The sequence below is a fragment of the Arabidopsis lyrata genome, assembly GCF_000004255.2.
Source record: "Arabidopsis lyrata subsp. lyrata unplaced genomic scaffold ARALYscaffold_4, whole genome shotgun sequence".
Lineage (NCBI taxonomy): Eukaryota > Viridiplantae > Streptophyta > Magnoliopsida > Brassicales > Brassicaceae > Arabidopsis > Arabidopsis lyrata.
In genome coordinates this window covers 6,643,989-6,664,604 of record NW_003302552.1, presented here as the reverse complement: position 1 = coordinate 6,664,604, position 20,616 = coordinate 6,643,989, and the positions used below count along the sequence as shown (strand labels likewise).

Below are 20,616 nucleotides of genomic sequence, written 5' to 3'. Positions count from 1 at the left end.
TCCCCACAGGCGGCGCCAAATGTTGAACCCGAACCCCCCAGGGTTGGTAACATCATGTAAAAGATGGGACAAAGTTCTCATAAGACAAACACAAAGATGGGTTGAATAGATCATATAAATTTGTGGAGAAACTAATATAGATTTTGTTATAGCTGGACTCGAGAGACGAGCTGCCTACGTACCCGAAGTGGGATCAAGCCAAAACGTAGTTCGATTGCAACAAAGAGAATGTATTTCGTCCTTATTAGGAATGACATTGTTTGTGTCTAAATAATGGTGAGAAATGTAGAGGATGAATCTTGTGTAGAAGAATACCCGTCCCATTTCTTGGAGTCTTCACTTCTCTTTTATAGCCTCTTCCTTCCTTCTAGGGTGTCTTTACTTGGCCATTAATTTCAGAATTAACTCCACAAAATAACTCCAATTTTTAGCAATTAACTCCTAATCTTAAATGACAAACTTTATTCCTTTGACAATGGCAATTAATTCATGAATTTAATCACAAATTAATGTCAAAGTTTGACCACCCCCTTTTGCAAGATAGGGCTCCTTGGAATTTGTAAAGTGATGGTTCCCCAACATGTAAAATGGACCCCTTGCGGGATCCGGTACCAACATCTATGGAGCTTAGCTTCTAGCACCAAATTTTAGTCGTTTAACAATTTTTGACTAAGGGCCTGACTGGTTTAAACGCAGCGGTTGCGGTTACGGTTGCGGGAGTTTGCCGAAGCGGGCGGTTGCGGCTTCAAACGTTATCAAGCGTTTTGAACGACTGGTTTAGTGTTTGAAAATGGGTGCGTTTGCTGGAGTTTTATGACTGGTAAACCAGCGGGTGCGGTAGCAGTTAAATAAAAAAATGACCAAAATAAATAAAAAATATTACAAAAAAAAGAAATAAAAACAGCAATATATTATTATGATAATATTAGAAAAATTGAACATACTTAATAATTAAAACCATAAATAAAGTACTAAATAATTATTTAAAAATAAAGAAATTTTGTAACAAGATAGTACTCTATGCATCTGGTTTAACATCAAAAATTGCATCAAGTAATGGGACAAACTGTAAATAACGTTGAATTCAATCAAAAAGCAAGTGAGTTTCTATTCGAGAAAACAAATCGAAACATATATTCAATCAAAAAGCAAAGCAATACGTAATGAAAAGAAAAAAAACGATGCCATGAAAAATATTCAAAAAGTTACACGTGAGGTGATGAATGAATAAAAAGATATATGATACTTACGTTTGGTTATTGATTTTAATCAGTTTGGGTGGAAGACATTGAGAGAATAGGGTTTCAGAATATTATTAGGGTTTCAGATGAGAACGTGATACAAAGATGAAAGATATATATAGGATTAATATATATTAAGGTAATATTAGGGAATAGCCAAATAAAACACATAAATTAGGAAACTAGCAGAGAAAAAGGTTTTTGTCGGAAAACAGCGATGGACCCACGTTGTCAGAGGATGTGAAATAACAAAACCATCCTCCGTTTGTTTTGAGATCAACAGTAGGCGAGATTGTTTTGTGAGATTTTTCAAAATAGCACGTAAGATCTAAATTTCACATGTTATATTTAAATAAAAGACATGCTATTTCAAAAAACGTAGTGAATTTTTAAGAAAAAACATTGTTACGTAGTGTTTTTAAAAAAAAACATTGTTATGGAAAAATTAAACTTGAATAGAATATTTTTTAAAAGAAATAACATGTGATATTAATAAAAACCGTGAATTACTAGAAAATAAGAATCTTTTTTTAAAGAAATCACATGTGATCATAATAAAAAAAACGTGTATTACTACAAAATAACATGATAGAGAGAGATATTAAACTAAATAGAATGTTTTTTTCAAGAAATACCATGTGCTCTTTATAAATAACGTGTAATAAGAGAAAATAATATGATAAAAAGAGATATATTGTTCTATCACATGTAATTCGAGAAAAAAGCATGTTATAAAGTGCATATATGTTATTACATGTGCTTTCCGACATGATACCGACAAGTTACTGTAGCATATGGCTATTTTGTTAATTATCCTCAAAAATTTGGCTATTTGGTGCATATTCCCTATATATTATAATAATTATAAGTAAATATTTGATTTTTTTTTTATCCAACCGCTACCACCCGCAATCCCAAACGCTTGCGGGAAAGAGCTTTTGAAATTCAGCGATTTCGAGCGGTACGAAGCGATACGGAGCGGTTTCTATGATTGGTACCAACCGCTAACAACCGCAACCGACCGCTAGCATATATAACAACACATAATTAATTTAAAATAGAAATCCACAAAACAAATTGGAAAACAAACATTAAAAATAATTAGTTTTCCTTTTTGATTAAGCAGTTTTTTAGATAATCACATATAAAATTAGTATATGTCAATATATTTCTTTTTTTATTTTTCCTATTTTAAAGTAGAAAATTTAAATATTTTTGACACGTGTCAAAATTTTATCGATAGACTTGACACGTGGCGCGATCATATGAGTTACTAACTTTGCAAACCATACTTCAGATAATAAGATATATATATTTTACAGGAAAAAAAAACTCATAATATATATATTTAGTTAATATATATATATACATATATATATATATATATATATATCAACCGCAACTAATAATATTAACTAAGATAAAGATTTGATAAATATATTTAGTATATTGATATAAAATTGTTTTATCACACATCCATTTAGAATGAAGTGTGTATAATTAAAATCCAGTTTATTATGATGAAATATATATATATATATATATATATATATATATATATATATATATATAATTATAGTGTATTGCAAAATGGAATGGGTAAGATTGAAATTTGGTTTAAGAAAATATTAAAATGTATATAGAAAAAGTGTATGGATTACTATTTAGAATTCAAATATAATCAACAAGATGAAGTGTGTAGAATTAAAATCATGTTTATTGTGATGAAATAGATAATTAAAATGTATAGCATAATATAATGTGCAAGATTGAAATTTTGTTACAACAAAAAATATTAAATTAAATATTAGAAAAATGTGTGAAATACTGTTTACTATTCAAAATTCAAATATCATCAATAAAAAAATGAGAAATTGTTAAAAATGCCCATTTTTCAATACCCCTTTTCAAAAATGCCCCCTTTGAGAGTCCATTTTTAAGTTTACCCTCTTTTAATTTTTAATGACCATTTTACCCTTATTTGAAACAAAATTAGGTCTACAAAATACAAAATATTTTTTGGCGGGAAAAGTGATCCCGCAATTTTCCCGTCAAAACACTTGTAAAAACCTTTAAAATATCTTGTAAAATTTTCCCGTAAAACTTTTTCCCGCCAAAAAATTTTCCTGCCAAAAAAAATTTTTTGCGGGAAAAGTGATTCCGCAATTTTTTTGGCAAATTTTTTTTGGCGGGAAAATTTTTGGCGGAAAAAATTTACAAGGTATTTTAAAGGTTTTACGGAGTATTTACAAGTGTTTTGTAAGGTTTTACAATGTATTTTAAAAGGTTTTACAAGGTACTTATAAGGTTTTATAAGGTATTTATAACTTGTAAAACCTTATAAAAAACTTGTAAAATCTTATAACTTGTAAAACCTTATAAAATAGCTTGTAAAATCTTATAATATCTTATAAATACCTTATAAATACGTTGTAAAACCTTTTAAAATACATAGTAAAACCTTATAAATACCCTGTAAAAAACCTTTAAAATACCTTGTAAATTTTTTCCGCCAAAAAAATTGCGGAATCACTTTTTCCGCAAAAACAATTTTTTGGCAGGAAAATTTTTTGGCGGAAAAAAATTTTACGGGAAAATTTTACAAGGTATTTTAAAGGTTTTTACAAGTGTTTTGGCTGGAAAATTGCGGGATCACTTTTCCCGCCAAAAAATATTTTGTATTTTGTGGACCTAATTTTGTTATATTTCCTTATATATTTGTGATATCTTTTATTAAAAGAAGGGTAATTTAGTCATTTTGTACATAAAAAGGGCTATTTTTAAAAATGGACAACCAAAGGGGACATTTTTGAAAAGGGGTATTGAAAAAGGGGCATTTTTGTGAGTCTCCCTAAAAAAATCATATTTATATCTTATCCCGCCTATTTTTGGCGGGCCTAATATCATTTTCCGCCTAGTGGAACTTTCCAATTTAGAAAAAAAAAAGTCCACATAGAGGAGAATAAAAAACTGTTAGTAATTCTTTCATTTTGTTTGTTAAAAATGTAAATCTAGAATTTGCTTTGCTAATTAAAATTGCAAAGTTTTGAGATTTGATACACTACTCCAAAAATAGCACAAATTGTCTCTTCAGGAACCCAAGTTTAGGTCTAGATAGCTATAAATCCAAATTTACAATCACTCTCTACAAATATTTTCCAACTACTTCAATCTATATAAGTTTATTTATTATTTTTTCTTTTTCGCTGGATAAATACTATTGAAAACATGTATCACTATATCTGTTTCTGTCAGAAATTAATATCACATCAAAGAGTTGTATTGAAAACTTACAAGTATCACTATATCTAATTTAAGATCCTCCACTATTGTTAATGAGAAAAAATAAAAAATCCTCTAAATTTTCGTTGACAAAATTTATTTTTCTGTCTAAACAAATTGACTTATTGTTGTTAATTTCATTGACGAACTTATAGAGTTATAGTCAAAAAAAATGAATTAGGGGGTGTTATTAGTTTGTTAATTTGTAAATCCATATAGAATTTGAAAATTTCTATTAATTATGAAATCAAGATATATGGATTTTGAAATAACATGTGTTTACCCATAGATTTGAATCCTTCTATTTTTCTCTTTCAATTCCATTCAATTCCATTTAAAACATAATTTGGATTCTCAAATCCAAAAACAAATGACTAAACGAATAACATAAGATTTTAACTAGTATTTATAAATCATAGAACCAATAACACATGAATTTAATTAGGATTTTAAAATCAATGATTGAATAACAAATGATTTTTGTTTGGATTTCTAATTCCATATAAATCTATGAACCAATAACCCCTCCTAAATTTTTTGTGGAGGTTTAAAATGAATTTAGTGATATTTGAATATTTGTAATACATCTAAAGAAATTTTATTGAATATCAGAAATAGCATTTTACAAACCATAGAAATTGAATTCTCCGGGAACTGAACCGGTGGAATTGGTAATCTCCGAAAACTAAACCGGCAGACATAAAATCCCAGTAACCAAAGTCGTCGGTAAAAAGAAAAATCGAACGGGCCGTGGGCTTCAATTAACATTATCAGCCCATTAAATAACTCTATAAATAACCCTAAAGTTAGTACCTCTTTCACATCAATTTCAATCTTGTGTTGTGTCCTCTCGCATCCATTAGCCACGAAACAACAACTCTTCGCGTCTCTCTCTCTCTCGCTCGAATCTACTAATTTGTTTAATTACTCTTTGTCTATTAATTCATTCTCTGCAGGATCTTCTAATCTGTTTCGTATTATCGTATGTATATAGATCGCTATCGTCTTTTTGTTTTCGTTTTTCTCTGTGTTTTTGTATAATGGATTCAGGTATTAACACTTCTTCACACTTCAAACCTCAAGCTCGATGTCCACTTCAACGAAACTTCCTCCCCAAGAAAACTTCCAAAGAAAACGTAAGTGTTTTTTTGCTTATGAATTAGGGTTTCGATTTTTGGGCTCTGTTTTTAACAATTAGGGTTTCGTTTTTTTTTTTTTAATCTTTTTAGAACATCAATTTTAGTGTTTTATACAATTGGTGATTCTCGAATTGTTGGTTCTGTCATAAAAATCGTTTCTTTTGGTTTTTGTCATAAAAATTGTTTATTTTAGTTTTGTCATAAAAATCATTTCTTTTTGTGATTTTGAATGAATTTGTTGTACTGATTGATTTACTTATGTATTTCCAACAGCCTGAGAGATTTATACCAAACAGATCAGCCATGGATTTCGACTATGCTCACTTCCAGCTTACCGAAGGAAGAAACGTGAAAGACGAGGCAACAAAGGTAAGTTCATCACCATCAAGAGAAGCTTACAGGAAGCAATTAGCTGAGACAATGAATCTGAATCGGACTCGGATTCTCGCCTTCAGGAACAAACCTCAAACCCCGGTCCAGTTACTTCCCAGAGAACACTCTGTTTATTCTCTTTACCAACAACCTAAATCCGTAAAGCCGCGAAGATACATCCCTCAGAATTGCGAGAGAGCGTTGGATGCACCTGATATTGTGGATGACTTTTACCTTAACTTGCTTGATTGGGGCAGTGCTAATGTTGTAGCCATTGCATTGGGCCGTTCTGTCTATCTGTGGGATGCTTCTAGTGGTTCTGTTTCTGAGCTCGTGACTGTTGATGAAGATATGGGACCTGTTACAAGTATTAACTGGGCGCAAGATGGTCTTAATCTTGCGGTTGGGCTTGATAACTCTGAAGTACAGCTTTGGGATTCTGTAGCTAGTCGTAAAGTGAGAACGTTGAAGGATGGTCATCAGTCAAGAGTAGGATCATTGGCGTGGAACAGTCATATCTTAACAACGGGAGGTATGGATGGGAAGATCATAGACAACGATGTACGGGTCAGATCACACGTTGTGAAAACTTACAGGGGTCATACTCTAGAGGTTTGTGGTTTGAAGTGGTCAGAATCTGGACAGCATTTAGCAAGTGGTGGCAATGAAAATGTTGTTAACGTATGGGACTGTTCTACTGGGCGGTCTTTGCATAGGTTTCAGGAACACACATCTGCGGTTAAAGCTCTGGCTTGGTGCCCTTTTCAATCAGGTTTACTTGCAACTGGTGGTGGTGGAGAAGATAGGACGATAAAGTTCTGGAATACTCGAACAGGAGCTTGCTTGAATTCGGTAGACACTGGCTCACAAGTTTGTTCTTTGATATGGAGCAACAAGGAAAGAGAGTTGCTTAGCTCACATGGGTTTACTCAGAACCAGCTTACACTTTGGAAGTACCCATCCATGGTGAAAATGGCTGAGCTCAATGGTCATACATCACGCGTTCTATATATGTCACAGAGTCCGGATGGTTGTACTGTAGCTTCAGCAGCAGGAGACGAGACTCTGAGGCTTTGGAATGTTTTTGGAATACCAGAGGATGCTAAAAAAGCTGCTCCAAAAGCAGTTCCCCAACCATTTTCTAATGTAAATCGTATTCGTTGAAACTGTTGTGAAGCCATTTTATGTGCTATTTTTCTAGGATTCATTCTTCATCAACTGTATTGATTATCCAAGTGCATATTGATTGTATTTATCTAATATATAATTTTTTGTTTTTTACATGTCAGATGATACAACACACTTTCTAATATAAGCCAGTTTTATTATAATCTTCTGTAAGTTTCAGTAACTTGCACCATTCTCATAAGTCATATAACTATATGTGTTACTTAGAAGGAAAAAAAAAAACAGAAACAGAAATTGACAAACAGATTTTTCATACTAAACTTAAAACCAAAATAATGCACTCACAAAACTAAATTCTAAATTTAGAATCTAACTATTGAAAATGTAAACATGCTAACTATGCCACAAGATATCTTTTTTAAGCAGGCAAAACATTTGCTTTAGGCCACAAAATATAAGAAAGTTTTTAAGGCCACATTAATAGGAATCTTCCTTAGTCTGGTGGTTAGGTAGTCGGATAATTAGCATCATGTTTTGAGTTCGAATCCCTACTTTTACAGTTTTTTTTAATAAATTTAACAATAGTTTCAAATATGCTTTAGGCACCAAAAGTTTAAAGACCGGGCCTGAAGAAAACCTTGTCATAACCCATCACATTTCAAGACTCATGTAATATATCAAGAACAACCGGTTCCAATAGCCAATTTTGGAAATATATAAGCATTCTAGAGTCTACACATGAACCAAATGAAATAGAGAATTTGTAATACAAGGTCCACACCATGTAGCATAAAAATCAACAATCAACGGCATCCAAACCTTGTGAGGATCTGATTCTGCTTCGATCATATTACCAACCTGGAGAAAGAGAGACGATGAAATCTCAACAGTAAAATAGCTCTGATTGGCATGCAAATAACTCACATCTAGACTCAATCCCATGACACAAGATTCAATCTTTTCAATAACATACACCCATAAAACATGGAGCAGAGGAAAAACTTACCAAGTGATAATCAGCGTAAGTAGAGAAAATGGATTAACACAAATCCAATTAACACATATCGACAAAGTTTGTGTTTAAATTTTAAGACACCATCTTAATTTGTCTCTATGGTTAAATAATTATTAATTATAGTTATAATATTCACTACTAAAAAAAACGGCATAGCCACGACAATTATCGTGGCTGTAACCTAGAATCCGTGGCTATAAGCCTTCATACCCACGAATTGCCACTGACGAAATCCTTGGGTATAGCGTCGTGGCTGTGAATTTTCTCGTGGCAAAGTTAGCTACGAATTACCACGAAAGTATTCGTGACTATTTAACCACGAAAAAGTCACAACATATCTTGTGGGTAAATAGTCACAAACACGTCGTGGCTTTTCCGTGGTTATTTTTGCCACAAAACTGTCGTGGCTTTTCCGTGGTAATTAAACAAACCACTGATTTCTTTGTGGTTATCCGTGGGTTATTTTGTTAAGCTCAATTTAAAAATAAAAATCAGTTTAACCTCAATTTGGAAATAAACAACAACAAATTAAAACTTTAATCAAACATACATATGATCTAAATATTTTTGGTTTACAAAAAGACACAAGTCATGTTCTTAGTCAACGACATAACAAAATACAAAATGAAATACACATCAGTCATGTTCTTAATACACAACACACCAAAATAAAGAGATGTAGCACAGAAGCATAAGTTTTGTGTTGCCATGGACATGAGTAACATAATCATATCAATCTTCGTTATTGTCATGAGGTTGTAGAGGAGACGGACACGGGACTGAGTGACTAACCGTGACAGGAGTTGTGGTGGGTCTGATCGGTTGGTGAGTTAGGGGATCAATACCTAAACTCCTTAGAATCACATTTTGAGAAGCTTGCATTGCCGCTGCCCAATCGCCGACCTTGTGCAAGTCATCCTTGAGCATCATCACATCATTCTTGAGCATCGCCATATCATCCTTAACTGCTGCAAGAGTAGTCTCCAAGCTTGATAGCCGCATTTCTGTGTCAAGATTTCGGGCAAGAGTGGCTGAAAGCGGGCTGTTGATGAGATGATTCTGCTCTCATGTTTGTCCGACGTAGCTTTGTCTGTTGTTGTGTCATCTGCAGAAGGAGTTAAAAGGTTAGAGTTAAAGAAGATAATTAATCAAAGCACATACAATTCAAGACTACAATCATGGAAAATCCAGTTTATGCTAGAAAAAACAGTTTACAAGTCTAGGCAAATAAATGCTGCAACTTAAACATGACAAAAATGGACTAACAATTAGAATTGAACTTAGTAATCATGAAAATATAACACTCCTATAACTGAGCCAAGCTTGCACTTAGTAATCTACACTACAACTTAAATCATGAAAAACCAGTCTATAGATGAGCCAATTTAGCCTAGAAGCAACCATTTATACTTAGCAAATATATAGAGAGTAAGGAAGACAAATATACAAATCGTTCATGTGATGATTTTGGGCTTAGAATACAACATATAAAACCTTAATTTAATCAATTAAAACACATACAAACAAAACCCCCAAAAATATACGAGACTATACATCAAATCTAGGGTTAATGGTGATTATTTAGAACTCAAAACAGATTTAGGACCAACAATGATTCTAGGACTGGAAGATTGGTGTGTGATTAATTTTGAAAGAGTTTAATTTTGAGACATGAGAAGCGCTTAATTTTGAGCCCAAAAGGATGAGAAGTACAAGAAGAGAATGAGAAAAGGGAGGAGGAATTGGACCTTAGATGGCGGAGGAGGTGGAGGATGGAGAACGGAGGAGACGAGAAAGTAGACAAATGAGGTCCGGCGGTTGTTCTAGGACTGGAAGTCGGGTGTTGCAGCGAAGCTTTACCTGAGACATGAGAAGAGTTTAATTTTAAGCCCAAAAGGATGAGAAGTACAAGAAGAGGATGAGAAGAGGGAGGAGGAATTGGACCTTAAACGGCGGAGGATGGAGGACAGAAGTGATGAGAAAGGGAACGAATGAGTTCGGCGGTGGTGTATCTTTAGACGAGAGAAGAAGTTTAGGTTAGTGAATGATATAAAACACTTAGACAAAATATTTTTTTTTTTTTTTTGAACATCTGATTTTATATAATGCGAAGCAGGACTACAATTGGCGATACAAAAAGACGACCACTCCCAACCCACAAGTGATAGAAACCAAACCAAAGCCAAAAAGCTACACTAGGAACCTTTCACAAAGTGAAAGGACTTTACAAAATAATTAGCTTTTCCAAAAAGCGAGACTTGCAAACACACAGCTTCAAACAAAAACAGAGGACAAGGGTCTCTCATCTTCAAAAACACCAAGAAGCCAGGATGGATATCATGTGGCCACATAACTATGAAGCCTAAAATCGTTGATGACACTTTGAGAGATGAGAGAAGCTCCTCTATTCGCAGCCGCCGTTTCCACAACCATTTTCCATTCCAGACCACTCACCAAAAGCCTTTGAAGTTCTTGAGCCTGATACCTAAAGGAAGGCCAAGCTTTAGGCCTATTCACAATTCCAACCAAAGTCGTCTCTTGAAAGGCAAACAAAACCCGATAAAATCTGTGGTCTTTCATACTTTCAATCCCCCACAGAAGTGACAAAAAGGCAGCCTCAAAAGCATCTTTGACATTAACAAAAGATCTTCTGCCATGTATCAGAACCAAACCCTCATTATCTCTTACCACCCAAGCTGCACCCGCCAACTTAGTAGTTTTTGACCAAGAAGAACCAACATTACATTTAAGCCAATCAGGGGCAGGAGGCTGCCACGCTTTCCTTTCCCCTCCACTACTCTGACTGGCCTGATTCACTTCAAAAAACTCTCCAACCAAAACTTCCTCCGGTTCCACCACTTGAGCCTCACACCATTCCAAAAAATCATCTCTGCTTTTGAGCACCAACTCAGGGGCTGACAAAGACTTACCCTCAAAAGCCAAAGCATTTCTGTTAGTCCATAATCTCCAAAGTATCCAAGGAAAGATCTTTCTAACCTCCTCTGGCCACGCTCTGTTTTTCCTATTCACTAAAAGATGATGAAAATTAGAGAAAATCTCACCACCTTCAAAACCCTGCAAAGGAAAGGGATAATCAGAAATGGCCCAGACTTGTCTTGCAAAGGGACAAGAAAACAAGACATGCCCACAAGTCTCCTCTTCCAAACCACAGAGTTGGCAAAGTGGATCCCTCCTCATTCCTCTGCCAATGAAAGCCATTGCCACTGGTAAACAGCCCGATAACACCTTCCACAAGAAAACCTGAAGCTTTGGATCCGTAGGGATCTCCCAAATCTGACATTTCAAATCGTTTGTTGATGGTAAAGCAGAGGCATTCAGAGTTACCTCATCAACAGAATCTTTGGAAGAGAGCCAATATGCTGACTTGACAGAGAAATCCCCAGATTTATTATACTTCCAAGTGTAAAAGTCATCACTGGAAGTAACTGGTCTTATCTTCTTTATTCTTTCAATATCCTCCTCGAAGAAATGATCACCAAGAGCCTCAAAATCCCAGGTCCGAGAGATAGGGTCAATGAGAGAATTCACCTTTAGGCATACATCAAAGAAATAGTTTTTCCTCATAGGAGCTCTCATTCCTTCATCTTCATCCTCAATCCAAGGATCAATCCAGACTTTAACAGAAGATCCATTGCCAATGTGTTTTGATATCCCTTTTTCTAGCAACTCTCTCCCATGTAAAATACTCCTCCAAGCAAAGGAGGGTCTGCCATCCACAGGAGCATTCAGAAATTCCTTTGTAGGAAAATACCTGCTTTTCATCAGCTTGGCCAGGAGATAATCAGGTTCTTGTAGAATTTTCCAAGCTTGTTTGGCGAGTAGAGCTTGGTTGAATCTCTTGATATCTCTGAAACCAAGTCCTCCAAGATGTTTTGGAAGGCAAAGTTTCTCCCAGCTAACCCAATGCACTTTCCTAGAATGCTCTTCAGCGCTCCACCAAAAATCTGCCATTGCAGCAGCCAAATTATTACAGGAAGTCTTTGGTAACTTAAAACAAGACATCGCAAAAACAGGCATAGCCAATGCAACCGACTTCAACAGGACTTCTTTCCCACCCTGAGAAAGATGCCTAGCAAACCAACCAGACAACTTTACCTTCAGCCTGTCTTTAATGTAATCAAGTAGAGCAATTTTTGAGCCACTGAAGCATTCTGGTAGGCCAAGATACGTACCAGCACCACCCTCTTTGAATATTCCCATTCTGATCTGAATGTCAATTTTAACCACATGGTTTACCTTTGCTCCAAAGGTTATGGAGGATTTATTCAGGTTGATAGACTGACCCGTAGCATCACCATAGACTGAAAGAATCTGCTGCAAAACCCTGCTCTGATCATTATCTGCCTTACACATGAATAGGCTGTCATCAGCGAAGAGTAAATGGTGCACCACAGGTCCCTCATCACTGAATTTAATACCTTCAATCTTTCCTTCCTGTTGAGCTTTATTCATCAAATGAGTCAGTCCCTCTGTGCATAGAACAAAAAGGAAAGGAGATAAAGGATCCCCTTGTCGCAAACCTCTCTGAGGAGTAATGAGACCAAAAGGCTGGTCATTTATCAACACCGAGTAAGTTACAGACGACACACAAATCATCACCCACTCAACCCAGCGCTGGTGAAAACCTAAGGCAGAGAGCAAAGCCCTTAAGAAGCTCCATTCTAGTCTGTCATAAGCTTTTGACATGTCAGATTTAATAGCCATGAACTCAGAAGAAATGGCAGGATGAGTTCTTAGGCCATGGATCACCTCATGAGCAACCAGAATATTATCTGTGATCAGTCTTTCAGAGACAAAAGCCGACTGATTCACAGATACAATATTAGGTAATAAGGGTTGGAGTCTCTTAACCAAAACCTTGGATATGATCTTATAGAGAACTGAGCAGAGACTGATAGGCCTAAGGTCAACCATTTCTTCAGGATGGTGAGTTTTTGGAATCAGACAAAGGTGTGTAAAGTTCCATTCAACATGCATCACCCCAAACTCAAAGAAATTCTGGACTTCAGTCGTCACCTGAGTTCCAACAGTAGACCAATACCTTTGGAAAAAGAGTCCAGACATTCCATCAGGTCCCGGTGCACTAGCAGGTTTAATAGAAAAAACCGCCTCTTTTATCTCTTCAGCTGAAACCTTAGCAGTCAGCCCCAAATTCATTTCCTCAGAAACTTTAGGGAGAAAACCCTGAAACCAGTCACTAAAGCTAGCCGGATTTGAAGACTTGAAAAGATCCTGAAAATAAGTAGCTGCAACCTGCCCTTTTGCTGCTTCAGATCGCTGGAAGATGCCATTGTGATCTTTTAACTTGTCAATTCTCTTTCTTGATCTGTTATCATTCACAGAGGCATGGAAAAAACCAGAGTTTCTATTACCACATCTAAGCCACTTCTGCCTTGATTTTTGATGCCAATATTGCTCCTCTTCCCTATAAGCAACAGCAAGTTCTTTCTTTAAAACACAGATCTTTTGTAGACATGGCCATACCTCTGATTGAGTCTTCTCAAGCTCAATTTCACACTTCTGAATCTTATCACGAGCATTCATATTGTTTTTTTTTTTCCAGGAGCTCAAAGACTTTCTGCAAGCTTTTAATCTCTCAGAAGCAGTGAAGCTAGAACAAGCAGCTCTAGAATTCCATGACTTGAAAATAGCAATCTTTACCTCAGGCTTGAAGAGGAATCTCCTATCAAAGCGAAATTGACCTCTATAGGAATCCTGTGAAGAAATAAGACTTAGAAGCACTGGTCTATGGTCAGACCCTCTTAAGTCCAAAAAAGATTGGTTGGAGGCAGGGAAATACTCATACCAGTCCTTATTTCCAAAAGCTCTATCAAGTCTGCACTGAACCCAATGGTCTCCTCTTCTGCCAGCCCATGTGTATTTGTTGCCTTGACTTGAAAGTTCCACCATATCACAAACTGAAAGCACCTCAGAAAATGGTTTAAAGTATGAATCACTTCTCCTTGGACCTCCAATCTTTTCTCCATTGTGTAAGATTGCGTTAAAATCTCCCACCATGCACCATCTATCTTTTCTACTTATACCCAACCTGCAAATTCTCTCCCATACTCCACTTCTCTTTGAACTATCCGGCTCACCATAGACACAAGAGAGAAAGAAGTTTTTTTCTCCAAACTGAACCTGACAATCAATCAGGTTTTTATCCATATGAAGGACATCAATCTGAACATTTTTCTTACAGAACAAAGCCAATCCTCCACTCTTTCCAATTGGTTCCACAGTCCAAACCCTTTCATAACCCAGCCACACTTGTAAATCTACTAGAACATCTCTTTTATTCATTGTTTCCATCAAGAACAGAATCTCAGGGAAGTGTTTTTTACGCAATTCCTTGAGACGAGGAATTGCCAAGTCTTGAGACCGTCCCAATCCTTGACAATTCCAGCTGATGATGCTCATTGGGCGGTAGGCAATCCCCCCTTTGGGATCACCTCTTGAGAGTTAAGCTTTGACAACTTTGCAGTGCTTATACTCCCATCATCTGCTTTCCTTTTTGACTTCACACCTTTCTTCAAACCATCAGTACTTTCCCTCAAACCTGAGACCAGATTTGGCGACAAAGGCTTAGGCTGTCTGTTAATTTTGGATGGTCTTTTCCTTGCCTTTACCTTTTTCATCCCAATCCCGGAAGATCCAGCCTCAAAGAGACTAGGACTAAACACCGTTGAATTGTTTTGAAAAGGTTGAGATAAGGCAAGAAAAGAAGCCGGTTCATCCACAATCTCATGGCTCCTTGGCTCAACTAACCAGCTTCTATCCAAAACTTCCAAAGGTGCTACATCCATAACTTGATTGTCTTGTCTCTGGGACTCCTTAGCAGCATCTGCACAATCACTTCCAGAGGAGCAAACCGGCTCATAATTGAAAACATGACCCTTGCCTTTATTAACATCAGAATGAAAGATAGGCATCGGTTCTAGTCTTAGAATGGATTTCTGAGCCAGGGGGTCTTTCTCTACCTCTCCAACTGATAGCTTTACCTTATCAATCCTCAGAAGTTTCTCTTCTTCACTTGAAACACGAAGGTACTGCCTCATTCCTTCCAGCACAACAGGGGCTATACGAGGACGCCCGGTATTAGGATCAATGCCTACCTGATCCTCACCTAAAACACCAAAAAGAGGATCTGATTCTTTGAGAAAAAGAGTTCTTTTAGGTATTGCAGTAGGACCGCCAGCTCTTTTAGCCTCCACAGCATCTTGACGCTTCTTAATGAGGAAGGGACATACATCTTTTTCATGTGTCATTCTCTGACACTCATAGCATCTCTTTTGTACCCTCTCGTATTCAAAGAATACAGTCGCTGTCCCACCTTTTGGCAAATTAACCACCTTTGATCTTCTAAGAGGTCGTGAAACATCAAATAGAACCTTGACTCTCACAAACTCTTCAATCTGAGGTTTGTCTTTGTCAAAAACTACCTCTTGTACTTGCCCAATCTGATCTCCCAGCAAAGTAATAGCTTTGTGAGTGTAATAGTTGATGGGCAGATTCCAGATTTGTATCCACAAAAGAGTGAATTGCAAATAGTTATCCGGTGGAACTTCATACCACCTATCGACCACCACCGTCCATTCATCAAAGGTGTGAACACCCTTTTCTAGCACATCAACGAGGTCGTATTCACAGTTGAAGAAAAATTGAAACTTTTCCTTTGAGAGAGCTACCCCTCTCACCTTGCCAACCTTTTGCCACTTCCTTGGCATGTTTCTAATCAAATTCTTCATAGATTGACAAACAGGATTTAACAATCTTCCAACCAGACTTAGCTCGTTTTCTTTACAAGATGAGTACTCCGGTAGATCCGGCATCTCGAGAGGGACTTCTTCCTCTTCTAAAGACATCGCCATCATCGCCCTATCCATGGCTGACGACATGACTCTTCAGCAGCAAAACACCACACGCTAACCACCAAGCTTGAAACCGAAATTCCTGAAACCCACTAGATCTGTACCTCAACGCACCACTTAACTCTTAAACCGAATGAATTTTGCAGAAACTCGTTCACCTTTTCTAGATCTAGCAAAGAGCTGAAGAACCCTAGAGCCAAAACTAAGGATGCAAAGAGAAAAGGACGCAAATTAGCTTAAACAGGAAGAGAAAGTCAAAAGGGATAATGTTTTAATCCAGTCACAGCTCTATTCCACACTAAGCAAAGACACTAGTAGGAAAAGAAGGTCTTAAGCCCAAAAAAGGGAATCTGAGGATGTCTGTATATGCTACTGAGAAAAGCCAAAATTGAACTTAGACAAAATATATGTGACGAGAAACATAGACAACACAATTAGGGGATTTTAATCTCATCGGCCCCCTGTCTTCAAATGATTCTCTAGTTAGCCCCCGAAATAAAAAACTTAAGTTAAATTAATTATTTTAATTCTAAAAAATAGTAAAAGACAAATAAAACTTGGGTTTTCGATTTATTTACTGACCCAACCTCAATTTGGATCTAGATCCACATATGTTGGGTCGGATTTCGGATCATTTAACACCAAAAGTCTCAAAATCGAAAATTCCAAAATCAAATCCCTAACCCTAAATTATTTTCCCCTTTTCTCTAAAACAAAACGACGAACCGCCATTTCCATCTCTCGCCTCTCGCTACTCCTCTAAAATTCACTTTGATAGGGTTTTCGATTTAGCGTTCTTGGAAAAACATTCGTATTTCACAATTCACAAAACCCAAAAAACAATTTGCTAGAGATTCGTCGTCACTCTCCGAAGACGCAGCCGTTCTCAGAGTGTTTCGACATTCTGATTCAGCTTGATCAAAAGAAACATAACGATCCCAAGGTTTAGCTTTCTCTTCTTCTTTGGATTCAATAGTTTCGCTTTAAGTTTGGATTTGCCTTTAAAAGTTTACTAGTTTTGATTCGTACATGTTTAGATCGATACTAAGAAGAAGGATGACATTTAAGTTTGACTTGTTTAAAGATTACTTATTTTCTATCAGTATTGATTTTGCTTTTGCTTAAGTAGAGATATGATTTTGTAGCTGTGTATGGAACAGATTTATAGAGCAAAGTCTTCATTTTTCAGTGACTGGAATACCTCTGATAGCTTAAACTATGCAGCATTACATCTTTTGACTTTGTTAATTTCTTTTTCAAGAAAACCATGGCTTATGAATTATTATTTAATTGCGCCATTGATCTCTGCCCTCTCTCTACTCTTCTAAAATTCACTTTGTCCCAATTTTCGATTTGAATTTCTCTCTATTTTTGTATATATACTTGTGCTAAGAAGAAATGTAACTTGGCACCGAAAATGAATCTAAAGCCTTCAATCCATGTCAAGGCTCCTTGTACTGAAGAAAAGGCGAAGAAGGAAAAGAAGAAGGAGAAGGAGAAGGAGAAGGAAAAGGAGAAGAAGAAGAAGGAGAAGGAGTAGGAGCATGAGAAGAAGAAGATGGAGCAAGAGCAGGCAAAGGAGATGGAGCAAGAGAAGAGTTCGGCTCCTATTTTGGTCTCTAATGATGAGTATCGCTTGTATGCTGGTGTGTGATGTTGATGTATAAATCTGTGTTTAGGTACAACTGGTACGATTAGATACAACTATGTTTCTGGGTTTATGTATTTTGATTAGGTATGAATCTGAATCTAATTATGTATGAATCTTTTAATCTGAATCTTAATATTTTTATGTATGAATCTATTTATTGAATATAATCTAAGGGTTTTGAACCAAAAAAAAAAAAAATCTAAATAAATAAAAAAATCTGACAAATATGTGGGTTTGTAAGGGTTTTGGAAAAAAAAAATAATAGTGAATCTAGTTGTAATTTTGGCATACCTAGCGCCGTTATTCTGAAAAAAATCTGACAAATGGCATACCTGGCGCCGTTATTTTGAAATTTTTTAATAAATAATAGCTCAAATTTGTTCATAGTTGTACAGTTGTACCCGGTTGCACATTTTTGCTTATAGTTGTACAATATAGAGATTTTAATAAATCTAGTTGTTATCAATTTTAATTTAATTTTTGTTGGTGGAACCGATGGTATTGCCTCATAAAAATACCATTACTTTGTATCTGTGCATTTATATTTATCAAAATACAAGTATTTCAAAGATTTATAAAATTTTAGTTCAAATCTACAAAGTAACCATGAAAGTATAGAAAAATTGTCACTTATGCCACTTTTTGGAAAAAAAAAATCTGGCATGCCACTCAAAAATCTGGCATGCCACCGAGAATGTGAATTTCCGAAACTAGCCTTAATGAAATAAAGAAGAAATCAAAAAAGAAAAACTAAAAATCTCATTTCGTCCCACTCTCTCTCCTCTCTCTCTCTCCTCTCCGACCCCGACATTTTTCTCTCCCTCCGCCATAGCTCGCTCCTGCCGATCTGCACGTACGGTTTTGCAGTCGCGTCCTCCTTCTCGAAAGCGGTTAGTTTCTTCTCATGTATCCTCTTTTCATTGTTGCATTGATAGATTTTTAGGTAATTTAAGAGTATTTTGGAAATCTTTAAAATTAGGGATTTGAATGAGAATTGGGGTTTTTTTGGAAGAATTGATAGTATATTGGCGAATGGGAATGTTAGAATCGAGGTACACTCGTACATTGTTGAATGGAGTCACATTTTAAGTAGAATCGAGTCAGATCTCAGTCAATTGGTACAGCTAAGAGAAAGTTATTCAACAGGGTACAACTACGTTTAAGTATTCAACTGGTACAACTGATAGACTATAGGCCAACAGGTACAACTGATAGTATGTAGGCCAACAGGTACAACTGATAGGCCAACGGTACAACTATGTTTAATTATTCAACTGGTACAACTAGAATATTTGTTTCAAATGGTGTATGTGCTGTTTTTAGTTGCTGTATTTTGAAGATAGTACCCTCCATAGTCAACTGGTACAACGGATAGTATGTAGGCTAACTAGTACAACTGATAGTATGTAGGCCAACTGATACAACTGATAGTATGTAGGCCAACCGGTACAACTAGTATAACAGTGGAAAATGGTGTATGTGCTGTTTTTGATTGTTGTAGTTTCAGGATAGTACCCTCTATAGTCAACTGGTACAACTGTTAGAGTATAGTCCAACTGTATAGGCCAACTGGTACAACTAGTATAACTGTGACAAATTGTGTTTGTAATTATGTTTTAAATTGTTGTAATTTCAGGAGGCGATGAAGAAGAAGAGTCATACTAACGTACATTTTGACTATGGAGGATACTATTCAGAAGGGAATGAGTGGATTTATAAAAATTCACTATACGCTATATCGTTTAAGACGGCATGTTTAGAGAAGATAACTTATTCGGTGCTATTAGATAAGATCACTACGAAGGTTCGCCAGAATGGAGTCCCTGGGAATCTGAAACTGAGTTACAATCTATCTAAAGCTCGGAGAGAGACATATATTGTAGATGATGAGGACGTATACATTTTTTTAACAGAATGTGATGAAGAGGGTCGTATTCCAGTTTTGCATGTGGAGCTATTAAGTGACAATAACCAGAGGGTGGAAGTGTTAGTACCGGAGCGTCGAAGTTCAGTTGGTGTGAATTATGTAGAGCTAGTGAATGTGAATGAAGTTTTGGAGAATGATGTGAATGAAGTTTTGGAGAATGATGTGAATGAAGTTTTGGAGAATGATGTGAATGAAGTTTTGGTGAATGATGTGAATGAAGTTTTGGTGAATGATGTGAATGAAGTTTTGGTGAATGATGTGAATGATGAGAATGAAGTTTTGGTGAATGAAGATATGTTGAATGAAGTTATGGTGAATGAAGTGTGTCAGAATGTGACAGGTATGGAAGTTGTGGCTGTGGAAAGGTCGATGGATAACCATTTGGATGAAGATGTGGATGGTATTTTTGATTTTGATGATATTCCAGCTATTCCAAATCGTGTAAAAGGTACTCCAAAGAATATAGAATGGGAAGATGGTACGGGTATAGAACTTTATCAAGAATTTTGTTCTAAGGAAGCACTGTGGAAATTGGTAAACAAAGCTGCAAAACAAGAAGTTTATGGGGTTTTAACAGTTAAGTCTGACCCGTTGAGACTTATGTTACGATGCAAACAATATTCTCAAGGCTGTAAATGGTATTTACGAGTTGCGAGAACAAAGCAATCAGATTATTGGAGTGTTAGAGTGCATAGAAAGATCCATACATGCTCGCGGTCTGTTGAGTCTACAAGCAATAGTGTACAGAGAGGAACACCACGATTAATAGCAGCTGTTTTACATGCTGACTTTCCAGGTAATCTACAGACCCCAAATCCAAAAAGCATCATGTCTATTGTGACAGGAAGACTTGGTGTGCATTGTTCATACTCTACTGCATTAAGAGGGAAAATGCAGCATGTTAGTGAAGTGAGAGGTGGACCAGAAAAAAGCTACAAGATGTTGTTTTCTTATCTCTACATGTTAGAG

General features: G+C 36.1%; 2 protein-coding genes and 1 long non-coding RNA gene across 3 annotated transcripts; 1 reads left to right on the top strand and 2 right to left on the bottom strand.

Annotated features, from left to right (window-relative positions):
* The first annotated feature begins 5,295 nt into the window (after nt 1–5,295).
* Nucleotides 5,296–7,317, top strand: LOC9315032 (cell division cycle 20.1, cofactor of APC complex). Its single transcript, XM_002880752.2, has 2 exons — nt 5,296–5,659; nt 5,936–7,317. The coding sequence occupies exons 1-2, from the start codon at nt 5,564–5,566 to the stop codon at nt 7,196–7,198; spliced, it is 1,359 nt and encodes a 452-aa protein (XP_002880798.1). The 5' UTR covers nt 5,296–5,563; the 3' UTR covers nt 7,199–7,317.
* Nucleotides 7,318–8,703: 1,386 nt separating this feature from the next.
* On the bottom strand, nt 8,704–10,244 carry LOC110229536. The gene is made up of 3 exons (XR_002332934.1): nt 10,122–10,244; nt 9,926–10,037; nt 8,704–9,282 (listed from the first exon to the last, which is right to left on the bottom strand). It is a non-coding gene; the product is annotated as an uncharacterized LOC110229536 (long non-coding RNA).
* A 3,575-nt stretch (nt 10,245–13,819) lies between these two features.
* LOC110229535 lies at nt 13,820–14,673 on the bottom strand. Its single transcript, XM_021030014.1, has 2 exons — nt 14,005–14,673; nt 13,820–13,913 (listed from the first exon to the last, which is right to left on the bottom strand). Exons 1-2 carry the CDS (start codon nt 14,616–14,618, stop codon nt 13,856–13,858), a joined length of 672 nt encoding a protein of 223 aa, XP_020885673.1. The 5' UTR covers nt 14,619–14,673; the 3' UTR covers nt 13,820–13,855.
* Nucleotides 14,674–20,616: the final 5,943 nt, after the last annotated feature.

Bases quoted from the DNA above. Each gene is read 5' to 3' on its own strand.
- LOC9315032 (XM_002880752.2), top strand. From the start codon at position 5,564: ATGGATTCAGGTATTAACACTTCTTCACACTTCAAACCTCAAGCTCGA. The intron at 5,660-5,935 runs GTAAGTGTTTTT...TATTTCCAACAG, and splicing joins AGAAAACTTCCAAAGAAAAC to CCTGAGAGATTTATACCAAA.
- LOC110229535 (XM_021030014.1), bottom strand. From the start codon at position 14,618: ATGAGCATCATCAGCTGGAATTGTCAAGGATTGGGACGGTCTCAAGAC. The intron at 13,914-14,004 runs GTATGAGTATTT...ATTTCTTCACAG, and splicing joins GCTTTTGGAAATAAGGACTG to GATTCCTATAGAGGTCAATT.